Raw genomic sequence first — 16,803 nt, 5'->3', positions numbered from 1 at the left:
CTTCAGCTGCTTCTCCGGGGCCGGGTCGCGGGGGCAGCAGCCGAAGCAGGGAAGCCCAGACTTCCTTCTCCCCGGCTGCCTGAATATGTACAAATATTGAGTTCACTTTTTATTCACCTGCAGCCTGAAAGCGAAGGGATGAGCGGCCAGATCGTCAGGAAGGCTTCCATCGCGAGTCGTGTGTGTGAAATCAAGCCAGAAATTGATTTCAAATAATTTTATATGAATAATAGATTCATGTAACAGATTGAAATTATTTTCGCTTCTGCCATTTTGTAAAAAATAAAAATGAAGTGGATTGATTTCCACCTGTAAGCAGCCACACTCTGAAAGTAGAACAAGCCGAGAACTCCCCACTGGTTATAGTTAACATCAGGACTTTATTGTTCTGACAATATAAACATGTATAACACAAACGCATTGTAACCCTTTCTAGAACCTGGAATCTAGAACGGACCCTGCTCAGCGCTGGCATCACATCAGCCACACGGAGACGGCTCCATCTGTTCACGCTCGGTATTACAACGCCTCAACGCAAGTCTCCATGTCGCTGCACCCCATTACAGTCAATAAACACAAACGTCTTGTAAAACAGAAATAAATAACTTAGAAGATTTACAAGGATGAGCGAGTAAGAGTATTTTTCTTAGTTCACAAAACTGAGTATTTTTTTAAGGGACAAAGCGGCATCATAGCGTTTACCGTAACCGATAAAGATGCCGTGATTAAAGTCCTAATCCATCATCGAGCCTGGCGACACCCGAGGATTCTCAAAGAATGTTTCTGTTCACCCGGACGGGTCGGGGAGCTCAAGCGCATCCTTCAAGCGTTTTAACCAGACCGAGCCTGAAGGTTTCAGATGGACATTTCCAGCCGTCTACTGCTGATGGTCCTTCAACACAACGCGTGAACAGGTTCCACAGATCAGAGGTCAAATCAGGAACAGAATTATTCCAGTTCCTCCTGGTGGTGGGAGTAGCAGCATCCGTCTCCATGGCTACATGTTCCCTGAGAAAGAACAAAAGACAGCAGCGGCTTCTGCGTTGGGATCTCATGTGCCAACCCTGTACAGGTTTTGCTACTTTCAAATGAACGAGGGCTTCCAGACAGCCACAGGCAGGCCCATTTCCTGCCTGTGGCTGAGGGCTACCAGGTGACTCTTACCTGCTTGAACTTCTTGCACGGGAAGTCCTTTAGCTGAGAGGAGTCTGGAATCGGGTTCTTTCTCTTGTTTTGGAACTTCTTCCTTTTGTCCTGCAGCTCAGTAGAAATGCCACCACTAAAAAAGGACATGGACAAGAGAATAAAAATAAACAAACAAAGAGGGGTGGTTTCAGGAAAGTATGAGATTGGACGGGGGAAAAAAAACACAGAAAGGAGACAGGAAATTAGATCAATCAAGAGTAAGGAAATCACTGCGTTGACTTGTTCAAGGCGTTTCTGGCATCATAAATCCCATTTCATTAGAAAACACCCCTTTAATATGAACATTTACACTCGAATTACTTTTATATTTTGACACCTATTGTTGATTCATTCTTAGCACTTTTAAAAATGCTAAGAATATTCTGCTTGGTGTGAGTTTTAGAAACGTTTCCAGACTTTCAGGTGCAAATGGTCCCAAAACTGACTGTTTATTATTGTTGTGTGTGTGTGTGTGTGTGTGTGTGTGTGTGTGTGTGTTGTGGATCATGGTTATTGTGCTCATTACCCAGCTCTGGCACGAGCTTTGGGTCCCCAGAAGGCCTGAGGATTCTCCTGGAACCGCATCAGCCGGAGTTTCCGGGACTGAGGGTTGGCATCCTCCCTCACAGTGAAACAGGCTTGTAAACTACACAAACACACACGTTGTTTCTTTACGCATTTCAATTCCACAGATTTAACAGAAAATATTTAAACGTTACTCCAAAGTAACTTTTTAATGAGGAAACATGCAAACCCACACAGCACGGGGTGGAGTAACTCGTGTTGCAGGTTATGCATTGATATTACTTCTCCTCTGTAGCTATATTATATTGAGTGCCAAAAAATACTACGATAATACATTAAAGGCAGCTGGACCAAAGATCCAGGGATTCATCGCGAGCACACAATGAACATTTTCACATTTCTGTTTGATTTAAACAAATGGGTAGATGTGGTGTAGGATTATTCAGCGTCGGGGGTGCCCATATGGTTTCTGCTCGCCCGGGGCCCCAGCAAGTCTGTTGACGGCCCTGCCCATGAGTCATCTATCAATTGATATTGTGGTGCACCGGTAAACTGGGAGGACTATCGATCCCGAGATGAGGTCTCACCTGGGCTTGCTGGAGAGGATCTTGAAGGCGGGGCTCGCCTCTGACAGCTTCTCTCTCTTCACGGGATTGACCTTCTCCTGTGTTCACCAAGCGTGAGTAAAAAGAATGCTTTACAGAGTGCACAGATTTTACACGCAGCATTTCAGTGTAAAGAGCAGACCGGGGGATTCGGAAGTAACTCAAGACGTTACCCTCCGACTCAAAACAGACGAACACGTTGCCGGGACGACTCAGTTTATCTACATCCACATCCCACACAATGTGGTTATCTTCCCATTTAAAGTGAGCATTTTAGGGTACCTTTATTATTTTCCAGTCTTTATGAATGTTGAGACTGTCATATAATAAAACTCTTTGTATTTACGCATGTGGGAAATGCGAGTTTAGCCTTAAAGCCATTTTTTTTTAATTCAAGACAGCCATTTCAGAAACCTTTTTTACGTTTCTAAGTACCAAAAGATGTGAATAAATAACGAATGAATGAATGTATAATTGCAAGCTAGAATGTGTGCAGGAGTGAGGCTGCATCTTTTTGAAATCATTTACCCAGCATCGCATGATGTCCCAGATGGCTGCAGGAGGAGCGTCTGTCTTGATGGCATTCTTACAGGCGTGAGAGAGGGACACCCTGTGTCCCGCATGCAGGAGCGCAGACCTGCAGACAGCGCCGGATCGATCGGGGTTTCGTTTTTGAAATGCAGACACTGTGTGATAGTGATGCCTGTTTGTATTCAAAGACGCCACGCTCGTGCGTGATTTTATATAACATTCTGCAAACAAAGACGATGCAGTATAATGTACAACGCAGCCCAAGTCAGGTTGATTTTCCCGTGTGAAGTTACCTGAACTGAAGCAGGGGTGGAGTATTGGTGTGTATCGTGCTGCTCAGTGTGTCCACGGTGTAATAAAGAGGAACATCCTCCAACTCCTGAAACGAGCGCCATGTCAGAGGTCACACTGCGTTAGCCTATCAGGAAGAAGATGCACATCGTAATAGAGCATCTCAAAGCTAATTGGATACCTCGGCCACCATGGTGAGCATTCCCTCAATGCGCTTAGACGTCCCAAAGCGAGACGGGTTCGCCGACACAGCTGACAAAACCCGCTGGACAAATGCTGAGTCATGGATGGGCTCCGCCCACAGAGGACCAGCCATCTGCAGAGAGGAGAGACGCGTACGGAAACATTACACATGCTGCACTGTTTCTTGTGGAATGTTTGTGGGCTTTGGTAAGTTTTACGTGACAAGAAAGAAAAGCTAAAACTGAGGAAAACCTTATTGGTGTTACAGGTTATTTAGTTATTTTGTCCTGTAGATAGTTATTTTATTAACAACATCAAGCCTCGTCATTTCCTTTTATTTGTAAAAGCAAATGATCGGCCAGAAAATTGCAATCGGTGCACCCCCACTTATTTTCAGATGTGCTGTGTCTGCTAATATCTGTTCCAAATAAAGTAAAGAGTGTGTTTCGGGGAAATACATTGAGCTGTGCCACACAACAGGCCCCATCCTCCTCTAAGCAGCCTTTGATTCCATTGATGTGTATATATCTCGTCGTTTTAAAAGATTTTGTTTTTCGTTTTATGTTCCTCTGTGTGCCTTAAGCACAATTTTGTTATGTTAGCATAATAACAATAAAGAATGTTGAATCTTGAATCCAGCAGTGGACTGATGTTGGCATCTTTGCCATTATTTGATAGAGACAGCCAAAGAGGTCTGGGGACGTACGTGAAAGAATTTATTTTTTGTTTGCATCGGTGGTGTAAAATCATTTTATTTTTCTAATGTTACTTTGCATCAATTGAGTTATTGAATATTGGTTTTATTTTTATTTGTATTGTTAAATTTGTATTGTTAATTGTGGATGATTTATGTACGAAGGACTTTCAACGGAAACAAGACCGCAAGGTTTTTTTTGAAATGCTCCTCTTAGACAGGATGTTTGACTTTATTTGTACTGTAATACATGCTACTGTGTGACTGTACTTGTACTCTAACATTCTATCTAATAAACACATTCATTCATTCACATGTAGCAAACGGCTATGGGTGGAATTGAACCACAGACTGTTGGAGGACTGACTTTAAAATATACCATTGTATCTGTACTACAAAATTGCGACATCTCTCCCTTTGGTTACCAATACACTAATGGCACACTAGTGAAATATCTGGCCTCATTTATACTACTAAATAGGGGTCCATATTGCTTGGTCCCGACCAACAAGCTGCGATAAAGGGTTACTGCGAGCGCCAGTGCTGCGTCTTACCTGATGTCTCTGTCCGCAGTGCTCACACTCTGGTCCAACTGGGGGTCCAGTGGCAGCAGAGTACTTCATACTGGAAATCAGAGCAGGTTCAGAGAACCCGACTTCCAACAGAGGGCGAGACACTTATTTGTGGTAAGTGTATTTAATTATATGGGTTACGGTTTGTATCTTTTTATACAAGACTCTGCTCAATTTAATTACTTAAATCAAAACTAAAAACAGGAGAAATTTCTTTAAAATGTCGAAACATAAATTATTCGATTATGGCGTAACAGGAGGATCGATGGCAACTGAAGACAGTGAGAAAAAATAAAAGAGTCTAAATGTTCATTTAAATCACAGTCAATCAATGAGTCTATTAGATACATTACGGGAAAAAAGTACAATATTTGTGTGACACCATCAAATGTTGGTGTGTTGCTGTGAAGGTAACATTTATGAATCGGGTTTATATAGTTCAGTGGAATTTCAACTATCATTTGTGAATGCACTCATATTGTGTGAATATATGTGTGAACAATGAAAATTCTCATTTTCGGCATTTGACATATTGTCTTTCTATTATTTTCAATTACATATTTAAAATCGTCCAAGGTCGGCAACACATTGAGCTCATGTTTCCAGTTCACGTATGTCTTACTGGTTTCCGTTGCTCGTTCTCCTGCCCATTCTCTGCAGGTGAAAAGACCCACAGCCGACACAGTTGTAGACCAGAGCCTGTTTACTGCAACACAAGACGGGGAGTAATTTCATATTTTGCATCAAGCGAGCAACATGTGGTTTAGATATAAACACACGACTGGTCTGAAGCGATCAGATCATAACCTCTACCAGAGATGAACGGAAGCAGACAGATATGGGACGTGCTCAAATGCACCTTCAAATCTATCTTTATTTTAAAGTTAACATTTTACAGATCATTTGCCACTACATATCAAAAATGTTCTGTTCTTGTGTCAGTTATGTACGTGCACAATTCTGCGATGTGTGTGTGTGTGTGTGTGTGCGTGTGCATTGGTTGAGATGCTTTTATTTTGGCTTTTCATGATTGAGTTACTCCCTCTGGCTTCCCCGAGATCGATGGGAAATCTGAGAAAACTGAGAAACATGAAAGGTTGGTCCTCATTTTTTACAGTTAGCTACTACTGCTACTGTACTTTGGGCTTGTCCCGTGAGGGATCGCCACAGCAAATCAGCCTTCTCCACTTCACCCTGTCCTTTGCATCGTCCTCCCCAACACCAGCCACTCTCATGTCCTCCCTCACTACGTCCATGTGTCTTCTCCTGGGTCGACCTCTAGCCCTGTTCCCTGGCAGCTCCATCCTCAGCATCCTTCTACCGATATAGTCCCCGTCTCTCCTCTGGACATGTCCAAACCATCAAAGTCTGTCCTCTCTGACCTTGTCTCCAAAACGTCTAACCTTCACTGTCCTCACTTCCCTGGTGCATCCCACCTCTACCCTAAACTCCGCTGTTACTCCTACTGCACACCTCACTGCTGTCGTACATGTCCTGAGTTACTCTGAGATACTTCTCTGCCACTCCAGACTTCTTCATGCAGTAGCACAGTTCCTCTCTGGGCATCCCGTCAGGCTTTCTCTAGATCTACAAAGACACAACTGCAACAAATTCTACATTTGACGTTGTTAAAAAAATATTTTTCACCAATCTCTGTGCCTGCTGGCCTGCTACTCTTAGTAACGAAGCATTTAGCATAACCTTTTGTTAGAAAACGTGTGTGTGTGTGAGAGAGAGAGTGTGCATGCGAGTGAGAGAACCTGGCTGAATCTTTGACTTTGGCTTGTCCTGTGAAAACGCGTACAAAGACCCTGATGTAGAAGTCGACACTGACAGACAGCAGAGGTTGGATATATCGCTGGTACACCCCTGCCCTCTGGTCCAAACTATGGAGGATGATACGAAGAGCCTGCAGGGAGACAGAAGAGAGAAATATGATTTATTATTTTTCTTGGTGCGGGGGGGCCTGACCTCCTCAGACCAATGGCTTTAAGTGGGATTACATGGCATGAGCCAAAAAAGAAAACCATTACGTTTTTGTGCAGGACGCGAAAGATGATCCGCGTTATATCGAGGGACTACTGTAATGTTTAAGTATTCCCTCACTTTAAGCATGCAAAATGCTCCGACGTGGTAAAAATCAAGACAGGTCTCTCTTTTACAAGTTATAGAAAATGCATGCTTCCTGCTTGCACAATGAAAAGCAAAGGTTGGGAAATTCAAATAAACTCAGCATCCACCACACTTTCCTGATGTAGTATCGTCTGCTACTGTCAAAACAGAAAAACCTTTACCGAGTAGATGCGCTATTGTGTGTCATTTAAGGATTTTTATTTTTGGTTAATTGTGATGCAGCGGTTTTATCCAATTGAAATCAAATGAGACGGTTGAAACTGTGTGCAGCGCCTCACCTCCTGTGGCACACTCATTGAAAAAGAATAAAGTGAGTTCATGCCTGTACATGTACTTAACGTGCATTTTGTGCGTCTCACCATCTCGTGACAATACTTGGCTTTGAGGGAGACTGAACCGTATTTGCTGTAGCAGGTCTCTCCGCTGTTTCCTGCCATGACTGCCATGTCTGTACATGTTACACACAACAGACCTGAGAATCACAAAACACGAGTGAGTCACCAACATGGAAGCTCTGGTTTTATCCTTTTGGTTCTGCCCCCCCCCCCCCCCCCCCAAAAAAAACCCCTAAATCGAGACAGGGAAGAACCAAAAACAAAATGGTTGGGTGAATGTTTGAACAACGGGACGACCCACCCCCCTCGCTGACGGCCTGTACAGCAGCGTCCAAGAAGACGGCAGGACTTCCATAGGGGTCCAGATCGATTACGTCATAACGGTCCTTCTTCCCGCGCATCTCGTACATCAGCATACTGAAGCAAGAATAACAAGGATCGCCTGAAGATGACAAAAACCAGACACCCCCAAAACGCTGTACAGCAACTGCATCTGCAGTTGGTGAGCCTAGAGTAGAGTAACGGAGAAGATGTTTAACATTCCCATGGAAAACTCAACTATTTATTATGGCTATACTAAACCCCCATCATTGTAAATAACAGATGCCACAACAGAGATCCAAGTCTGTTATAGCACGATAACTTAAAAGGTTAAGGACGGATCTTTATGACATTTTCAGGAAATGTTGGGAATGTTACCAGGAACAGATGATTACATTTTAGTGATGATACAGAAGAGATCCTGGATTATGGATCAGTTTGAAACTCTGACTCACTTTTACTTTACATGGTTGGTGTATAAAGATACCAAGAACAATTTAGGACTTTTTTATGATGATCCAAATCGCCATGTGGACGGTGTAAATCTAATTATGATGGGGATGAGCTGCTCGCCGGAGGTCTGTGCTCTCTGAGTGCTTTTCTAGTTTAAAAAGGATGAGAGATGGGTGGAAAAATAAAGAGTAGAACCAAGGTGAGTAACAGACTTTCAAAATTAGAGTATTTCAGTAGAAAAGCATGAAGACAAGGAGAAATGGAGCAGAAAAACGACATTGGCAATGCATGGTAAACTGAAAATTACCCCCCCCCCCCTTAATTTTGTTCATGATGTTGTTACACCTTTCACAATGCTTGTGTTCATAAACTGTCCTTAAACAAAATGACCAAAAATAATTATTTTTAACCATATATTTCATGTAATGTTAAGTTGCGGTAATGATAATTTGTTATGGACTTCATCTAAAAAATCACAAATGTTTCGGTAATGAGAATTAATAGGAAATTACATTAAATTAAAACATTTTAAAATGTATCTCTCAAGAGTTATATATAGGTTTTAGCGTGAGTAATAATAGTCTACTGTAACAATGACCAAAAAATAATCATTTTTAACCATATATTTCATGTAATGTTAAGTTGCGGTAATGATAATTTGTTATGGACTTCATTTAAAAAATGTCGATAAACACATAGGAATTCTGAAAATATACTTTTTAGTTAGTTCACCCCATAATCTTATATGTACAAAAAAATATATATTCAAGGGCATGTTAAAAATTCTTATGCTTGACATCTTCTAAATCTTGATTTCATGAGAATCACACACTTGTACCTGATCCGTAAATGGGGTTTTCAATGTTAATATTTAATATTTTTCCTGACCTCATTCTGGATCAGATCTGGAAGAAATTTAGCATGATGGTGCATATCGGACGCCTTTATGACTGAATTTTGGTGAGTGACATGAATGCATATTTCACAAAATTTAAAGAAAATATGTGTTTTTTGTATCCAGACAGTTAGACCAAGACCCATCTTCAGATTTTTTTCCATCAAGATCCATCCAGCAGTTTTTCTGTAATGCTGCTAACAGACAGACAAACTCTGACAATGTTTGGGCAGTGAAAAGAAAGCATGTAAAAGAAATAGTTGTTCAATATACATGATCGGAAGCCAAGTGTTTTCCAGAATTTGCCGACTAAACCTACCTGGCATCCCTGCAGCTGGCCTGAAGCAGGTGGCTCACTTTGTTGTACTGGGCATTCCGCGCGATCAGCGCAGCGGCCTTTGCAGAAAGGTCGTTGGCGGTGATGCTGCGCAGGCCAGGGACCTCTAGAGCGAACCGTACAGAACGTAGGCCAGACGCCGCCAGACCCTCCAACACGGTAAGGCCATGCTGAAATGGAAGGTTAAAGAAACAATGTAAGAGCTGCAGAAAGAATCTGTCAATAGAACGCTCTTCGTTTATAAAAATAACAATATGATAAACTCGCTGTCCCGGTAGAATCCATCATCATCCCTGTTTGGGCAGTATGGCGTCCACATGCTAATGAGATGCTGAAGCTACTTTGCATTGTTGTCTGTAAGTAACAAAGATGCAACAAATTGCTCACCTGCAGGATTTTCATTTTAGGCATGGACTTTATTCGTGCCAATTTAACTCATTCAATGCGACTAACGTCTAAAGACGTTTTTATAACCCGAACAATCATTGCCAGCCCTGACATTGAAATCTGCCTCTCTTCAACAGATTGCAGTCCTGACAGAAACTCCACCAACGTGTGGATTTTGCAATGGTAACAAGCAAGCCCTGCAATGCCTCCACTCCCTGCACAGACCTAAGAGAGACATCTCATCGCCGCCGGTTGTCATCAGAGCGTCCTGACTGACTACATTACACTGATTTGGGATCCTGGGCCATGAATCTAGAATGGTAAAGGACCCCCTCGCATCCCTCACCAAACTCTGTTTGCATCATCAGAATAACTTCCCCCTTCATATGGCCATTCATTTACTTGCATACGTCAATACAAAATCATCTATTTATATACTGTATATCTATTTTTAATCACATTAGCTATGCTCGTTACTAAGTAGGTTACATTTTTACAGGCCTTTGGTTCCTTCGCAGTTTAAAGCGAATCCACGAGACTTCGGTGTTGATCGTTAGAGACCCATAATGAACTGTTCCATGTTCACGCCGAGCTGAAGATGTTCGTCAGATAGAAGAGCAGCAGCACCTGTAGCTGGTATGGGTTCTGAAATGCCATTCGCTACACATGGCATGATCAGTACAACACTTGAACTTGATGCTCGATTTGAAAGCAGTAATAATCCTTTAATCAACCCTTATTTGATTGAATTATTATTTTCCACATTCATGTTGCTCAGTAGTCGCCGATACTCTAGAAAGGACAATCTTATAATGGTTTTGGAAGTTTTGTCTTTTGCAAACCTGATCACTCTATCCAGCAAAAACAATACCTGAACACCATTGCCACATCGGTAAATATAAACAGGATTAAACCGACTGTTGACATTTAGTTGATTCAACATAGTGAAAGATCGGAAAGTTTACCACATTGATCCACTTACTCAACTGGATTAGCCTCATGTGTGTATTTCTGAGAGGATTTCCATGTCTTAATGATTTAAGTGGGGACTTTATGGTCCAAATGACTTCTGCATACCTCGCATTTCTCCCCGGCTGTTACGGTTGGTTCTTCTGCTCCATTTTTCTCCGTCGGTGCGTTTGCCTCATCTGTCTCCTCTGACACAGAGACCACCTCCCTCTCTCTCTCTCCGGGTACCACCACATTCATGCCACGCTGAGTCAGCACATCTCTAGCGAACTCTGTGACCACAGCACACCTGGGGAAAAAATGGTTTCAAAACTTAAGTCCTTTATCATGAGAGGGGTAAATATACTTTTCCTCTTTCTCTACTTTCAACTGAGCACAAGTTCAAAAATAAGCGGCGGCATTATAGACATTTCATCACTTATTCCCAATTATCAGACAGACTGAGGGGACAGACGCAAACAGACTCAACAAACAGGTGATATTGTGGGGGTGAAACTGGACTCCGTGGAGACAGTGATGGAGAGAAGGACGCTTCAGAAACTACAAAGCATCCTGGACACTGAGGCAATAAGAGGGACAGTGAAGGTTCGATGGTTTGGACATGTCCAGAGGAGAGACGGGGACTATATCGGTAGAAGGATGCTGAGGATGGAGCTGCCAGGGAACATGGCTAGAGGTCGACCCAGGAGAAGATACATGGACGTAGTGAGGGAGGACATGAGAGCTGTGGCGACCCCTCACGGGACAAGCAGATATTACAGTAGTAGTAGTAGTAGATCATTATAGTACAGGTTTTGGTGTTAGTGTATATTTTATTTGCAGTATTGTTCTGCCTTAGTGGAGCGATATACTTTTGTGAATGCTACCGGTTCATTTTTTTCTTATTTGTTATCTGTCCAGTGGAAAACAGCACTGAAATATATTGGACGACCAGCTTCACTGTCGTAAATCCCCTCAAAGTGAATCAATATAAAGTCCTATCCATGGTGAAAAGTAAGCCTGTCTCCACGTTAATGCTTACGTCAAATCTCTGTTGAACTCCTGCACCGGGTTGTAAAACACCTCATTAGCATTGGGAAACAAGATGGCCGCCTTGCCCTCCTTCACCACCGTTTCCCCAGGCAGCAGTCCAACAGGAAGTGTCTTCTCCTCGTCCCCGGCGGCGTCATCGAGTGCTGGGCTTGAACCTTCAGCAGGTCCAGGAGGAGGATTACGGGTTTCAGGGTCTTGAGCATGTTTTAGGGGTTCCATAGTTCTTGGCTGCCTACTGGCAGCGGCACAGCCTGAAGTCCAGAAAAGCTTCTGTGTGACGCAACGGGCAGCGGACGAGTGCAGATTATAAGCGAGACACGCTGTCCGCACCAGCATGAAGGTCCACTGCTGTAAAAAGACAAGCGCATGTTAGAATGCTGCAAGAGTGGCATGATTTAAATAATCAAAGTATTTGACACACACAGTGCTACACATTTTCTTCATGTAAAATACCAAGTTTGTTATAAAAAATCATTTTGTTTGAAGATCTCAATGTTTTAGATTTTTGATATTTTAATATTGAAATCAAATGAAGTAATGGGCCCGTTTTACAATATAAAAAAAGGGATGCAAAAAGGTGTTTGTTTTACTATTAATAATGTTAGTTTTCATCTCTCCATTATATTAAATAATAGTTTGTTGTTTGTCTTTAGATGGACTACATACATCTCTAGTCATCTTAATTTCACCAATCTCATGTAAAGCACTATGAATTCCATTCAAAAAAATTAAAACGTACTTTATAAATAAAGTTTCGTTGAATACTTGATGGTAATCAAGTAACAATAGCTTTATAATACGTTACTGCAAATAATATTCCAGTAATAACAAAAACACTCATTAAAGATTCCGATCTCAACGTGCTCATTATAAACACTATAAAACAACACAAATATTCTACTTGTATTATATTTACAAGTATTTAAAAACAGGCAGCAAATCACCACCTTCGAGCGACTTTAGTTTGCATTTCGTCATATCGATAAACAAAACGCAGTTTCAGAAACACAAGCAGGAGTCGGGATCCGCTATTTACCTGCGATTCTACGCCGAGGAATCAGTAGAGGTTTAAAATTGATGCAATGTCGACGCAAGCGGCGTTTCGGTGAATGTTTTCCTTCTCGCTGCAGCGAAACTCGCTCTCTCTCAGCACCACATGCAGGCAGCCATTGTTGGAGCGTCTCTACGGAAACACGCGGAGCCCAAAAAGGTGACGCGGCGTTACGTAAAAGCAAGAGCCGCCGCACAAGCTGGCCTACTTTCCCCGCAGCGAGCATACGAGGACACCCGGAAAACACTGCTTTCATGAATAATATAATTTAATCTCGCTGTCTCTGAAGTTTTTAATGCATTTTAATCAAAATACTAAACATAGTAACCAATATACTCCAGAGCTAAAACCAGCATATGCAAAGGAAAAGGGAGATCTGCCACACTTTGTTGCAAAATGCGCTCTTTAGCATCTGAAATAAACAATTTGGACATGCATTTATATTGTTGTTTTTATTTTTGTTTGTTATAAATAGATAACTATTCTATACCAAGAAGAGTTAAAAGAGATCATGTGATTGCCAATAACAGGTGTCTGTAGGTTCTCACAAAGAACAAAAAGGAAGAATCAACTGGACCGGTTCTTTATTCTTCTTTTTTGTTTTTGTGATTGCAAATGTTTGCTTAGCTCTTCGTTTGCCAGATATCTAAATAAAGGAGAGGCGGTGTTACATTTCGATGTGAATCCGTGAATGGGTTGAGATACTGAATAACTATTTCTTCCTCAGCAACAGAGAATTTGGCCTTTTTCAACATAATGCAAATATCAACAAAAAAGCATTAAGGCCATCCATCCATCCATCCATTCATTCATCCATCCATCCATCCATCCATCCATCCATCTTGTACCAGTTAGACTAGTCTCTCCAGCGCATCCAAGTCTCATCAATGGCCAATCAAAACAAAAAAACACCCACAGAAACATTGTGTTTTTACATCCCTGTGCAAAACTACATCAGAATCAGAATCCAGTTCTCCCCAGTAACGCGGCTGTAGTCATAATAAGTACCGGTGTGTATTCCACTTCAGATGCAATTAAATAAGTACAATTATGATGCACAACATGGGAAATATATATTGTATTTAAGCTTTTTTTAAAAAAAATAACGCCATTTTTATTGTGCCGTTTGCGTAAATCTCACCGAACTAGGATGAGTTCGGGTGGAAAACTATGGAGAGATTTGTTTCTTTTTATGCAATCAAACAAAAAATGAATTTGCAACCAAAAATAATGATGTTGATAGATAATAATAGCCTTGTTTGCAAATATTTTTTTTAAAATTGCAAATCCATTACTTTTGGTTGCAAATCTTTTCTTTGGTTGATTGCATAAAAAGAAACAAATTTCTCTCCATAGAAAAACAATCCTCCCGCGTCTGGAACATCTGGATGGGGGGCGCTGTGACAATAAATGCCCAGAGAGCGTGCGTGGCGCTATAGAATCTGACACGGGAGAATTATAGAGTTAATAGTATTTGGTATGACAGAGACAGAGAGAGAGAGGGAGAGAGGACGGGGAGCGCAGTGCCTGGATGCAGTCTCATCCTGCTCAGTATTCTCTGTGCGCACAGCCCGAAGGCCCCGAAGGGCTTCACCTGCACGCACCCGACACGCACTGTCACGCACGTTGAAACTGCGGATCGAACCGCTGGCTCATTGTGCGGTTCCACCGGGCGAAGGAGGAGACACTCGGGTGAGTAGTGACTGGGATGGAGGAGTGGGGGGGGGGTCGTCTGGGGACGCTGCCTGTCTGCCCGCCTCGCCGGGAATCGAACCTGCTTATTCGTTCGTCTGAATCTCATCATCACCCTTATTATAAGACCTGTTTTCTCGCGACATTACACAAAGGTACTGTTGTATTTATAAATACATGATAAGGTCCAAAATTGATAACAATTTTAAAAAATGTGAAATATACCCAGAATAGGTTTATCGATCAGTTTATCTCATCATTGTGTGAATAATCTGAAGGCCCATTTCTACGAAAGTAAATTATTCCTCACCATGTGGAAGACAACAGCACATTCGTGTTATTTATCAATACTGTGTAAAACTAATTAAACTTGCGTGAGCCTAACTTCACCCCCAGAAATAGTTCCTGATGTGACGTAATAACCGCTCAGGTGCGTTCACCTTCATTTACCTGCTCCGGTTGTGTGCGTGGAGAACAAACAGGGAACTTCACACGCGAGGAGAACATTCTCCAGCCCAGAAAACCCCCAAAGTTCCGCGTGAGAGCCGGCGGAGATACCGGGACCGACACCGGATCGGTCGCTCCGCAGCCCCTCGGAGAGTTCACAGGATCCCCGCTCCGCTCCTCCAGAGCTCGTCGCTCATTCTCGTCAACTGTGTCCCACGCGTGCGTGAGGGGGCTCTCCACGTGCACGCGTATACGTGAATAGAGTGCGTGCACAGCAGCACACAGTCACAATGAATGTCTGCCCGTAGCACGGCGGAGGGAGACACCGGACCGAGCTAGGGGTGAGTCGCGATCCACGGGGGGGGGGGGTCATTTAGAATGCAGCGGTGATGACGCTGCTGTGGCTTTATTGTGTTTTTAGGGTTTTTTAGGGGGGGTAAAGTTGCTCTGCTCCTGTGGGGGATGGGCTCGCTGAGGCGGACCGAACTTTAACCACTTCAGCGTCTTCACGCCGCGGGCTGTCCTTCGCGTCCCCCCGGTGAGTGCTCGGGGGGTCCCCCCGCTCCGCGCTTCTTTCTCCCGCATTACAGAACTTTATCAAACAGGACTTTGCATTTTTTTGGGGGGGGGGCATCGATTCGCCTCAAATGATTGTCATAAAACGGGTTACGCTTTTACGCCCCCCCCCCCCCCTCGCCATGCCGGATCCAGCCGCCTGTCTCGCCCACGTCGCGGCGTCGTGTCCCGGGATGACCTGTTGATGTCGGCTAGAGATGGAGCGCCAGCCGCCCCCCCCCCCCCCCCCCCCGCGGTGAACCCGTTTGAGTTTCCTTTCGGTTGGATTTAGGACCGTAAATGAATAATGTGTTCGACGTGACGCACCAGAAGCCACAACGCGGGTCTGTCCCGTCGGTAGCTGCCATTCGGCCGGTGGAGAGGCGGAGGGGGGGGGCGGGCTAAGCGGCCATCGCGTCGCTCTGGCACGGAAGAACACGGAACATTTTATCCCGTCCCGCTCCCGACGGTAACCGTGCGTGTGCTGCGGGAGTGGAACCCGCGGCTGGCTCTCTTTTTGTCGCTTTTCTACGACCCCCCCTCCGCGGACGGCACCGGCCCGGGCCAGCCCACGGACTCTCCCGGGCATCGAGCCTGGCGCGCGGCGGGGCACAGAGCGCTCCCGGCCCCGGCGGACTCCCCCACACCCCCCCCCCCCCCTGCTGCCCCTGCGGTGGGGGGGCTCTCTCGAGGCGTTTACCGGTTTGGCTTGACTTTGATGTGAGATTAATTAATCCATAATTAATGTGTATAAATGACGTCATTTTGAAGTTTCAGCTCTCGGAGCTCCAGGGAGCTACGCGGCGGATCGATATGTTGCTGCGCGTCTGCCCTCCACGGTCGGTTTATTGAGTCGCATCAGGTTTAAACCGCAAAACCGCAGCAATTTATCGCGTCTAATTTGAAATGATGTTTTTCTATAAATATTTAGATGCGTTTTATTAATGTTAGCTTTAGCTTGCTACTTGCTAACAGGCTACCTTTAACCTTCTTAAACCAGGAAACGTTTGATTAGTTCGTGATTTATGTTCACATCACAACAAGCATTGATTCTCGGGTTGCGTCATCAAGCTGATCGCAGTGATCGAGTTACATTGGAGCGTTACTGGTCGTAAACGTGAGTTATTGATACTAGTGGAGTAGATCTCTCTCTCTCTCACACACACACAGTCTAAAATAGGAACGGGGGGGGGGGTGCAAGGGTCAAGTGGTGTGAACGAACTCCCCTTAATGTTTCCTGGAAGTTTTTGTGACCTCTGACCTGTGATGAGAGAAAGACCGGCTGTCAGGATGCCCTCGGATGTTGTGTTGTCATCAAACTCTGTTAAAATGCTTTTATGATTCCAAATGAAAGTGAGGAATATATATATATATATATATATATATATATATATATATATATAAATATAATGCAATCCTATGAATATCAGCATGAGCATAGGATTTTATCCGTTGTCCATTTTTGACAGCATTTTATAGTTTTCTGTCTGTTGGAGTTTACAAGAAAAAGTTCTGAACGGATTTTGATGACGTATTTTTGTAGAGGAATAAAACCATTAGACATCAGTTGGGAAGTGGATCCCATTAGCGTTATCCCTGTGCAGTCGACA

General features: G+C 43.5%; 1 protein-coding gene across 1 annotated transcript; it reads right to left on the bottom strand.

Annotated features, from left to right (window-relative positions):
* Positions 1-364: 364 nt before the first annotated feature.
* Positions 365-12,612, bottom strand: trmt1 (tRNA methyltransferase 1). The gene is made up of 16 exons (XM_068751113.1): positions 12,485-12,612; positions 11,438-11,796; positions 10,525-10,705; positions 9,043-9,230; positions 7,356-7,471; positions 7,079-7,191; positions 6,347-6,495; positions 5,209-5,292; positions 4,569-4,638; positions 3,319-3,453; positions 3,140-3,225; positions 2,844-2,952; positions 2,298-2,374; positions 1,712-1,831; positions 1,165-1,279; positions 365-1,008 (listed from the first exon to the last, which is right to left on the bottom strand). The coding sequence occupies exons 2-16, from the start codon at positions 11,782-11,784 to the stop codon at positions 949-951; spliced, it is 1,950 nt and encodes a 649-aa protein (XP_068607214.1). The 5' UTR covers positions 11,785-11,796; positions 12,485-12,612; the 3' UTR covers positions 365-948.
* Positions 12,613-16,803: the final 4,191 nt, after the last annotated feature.

The sequence above is a fragment of the Brachionichthys hirsutus genome, chromosome 17, assembly GCF_040956055.1.
Source record: "Brachionichthys hirsutus isolate HB-005 chromosome 17, CSIRO-AGI_Bhir_v1, whole genome shotgun sequence".
In the NCBI taxonomy this organism is placed as follows: Eukaryota; Metazoa; Chordata; class Actinopteri; order Lophiiformes; family Brachionichthyidae; genus Brachionichthys; species Brachionichthys hirsutus.
Note: the sequence above shows the minus strand (reverse complement) of the source record. Positions and strands in the feature narration are given on the sequence as shown.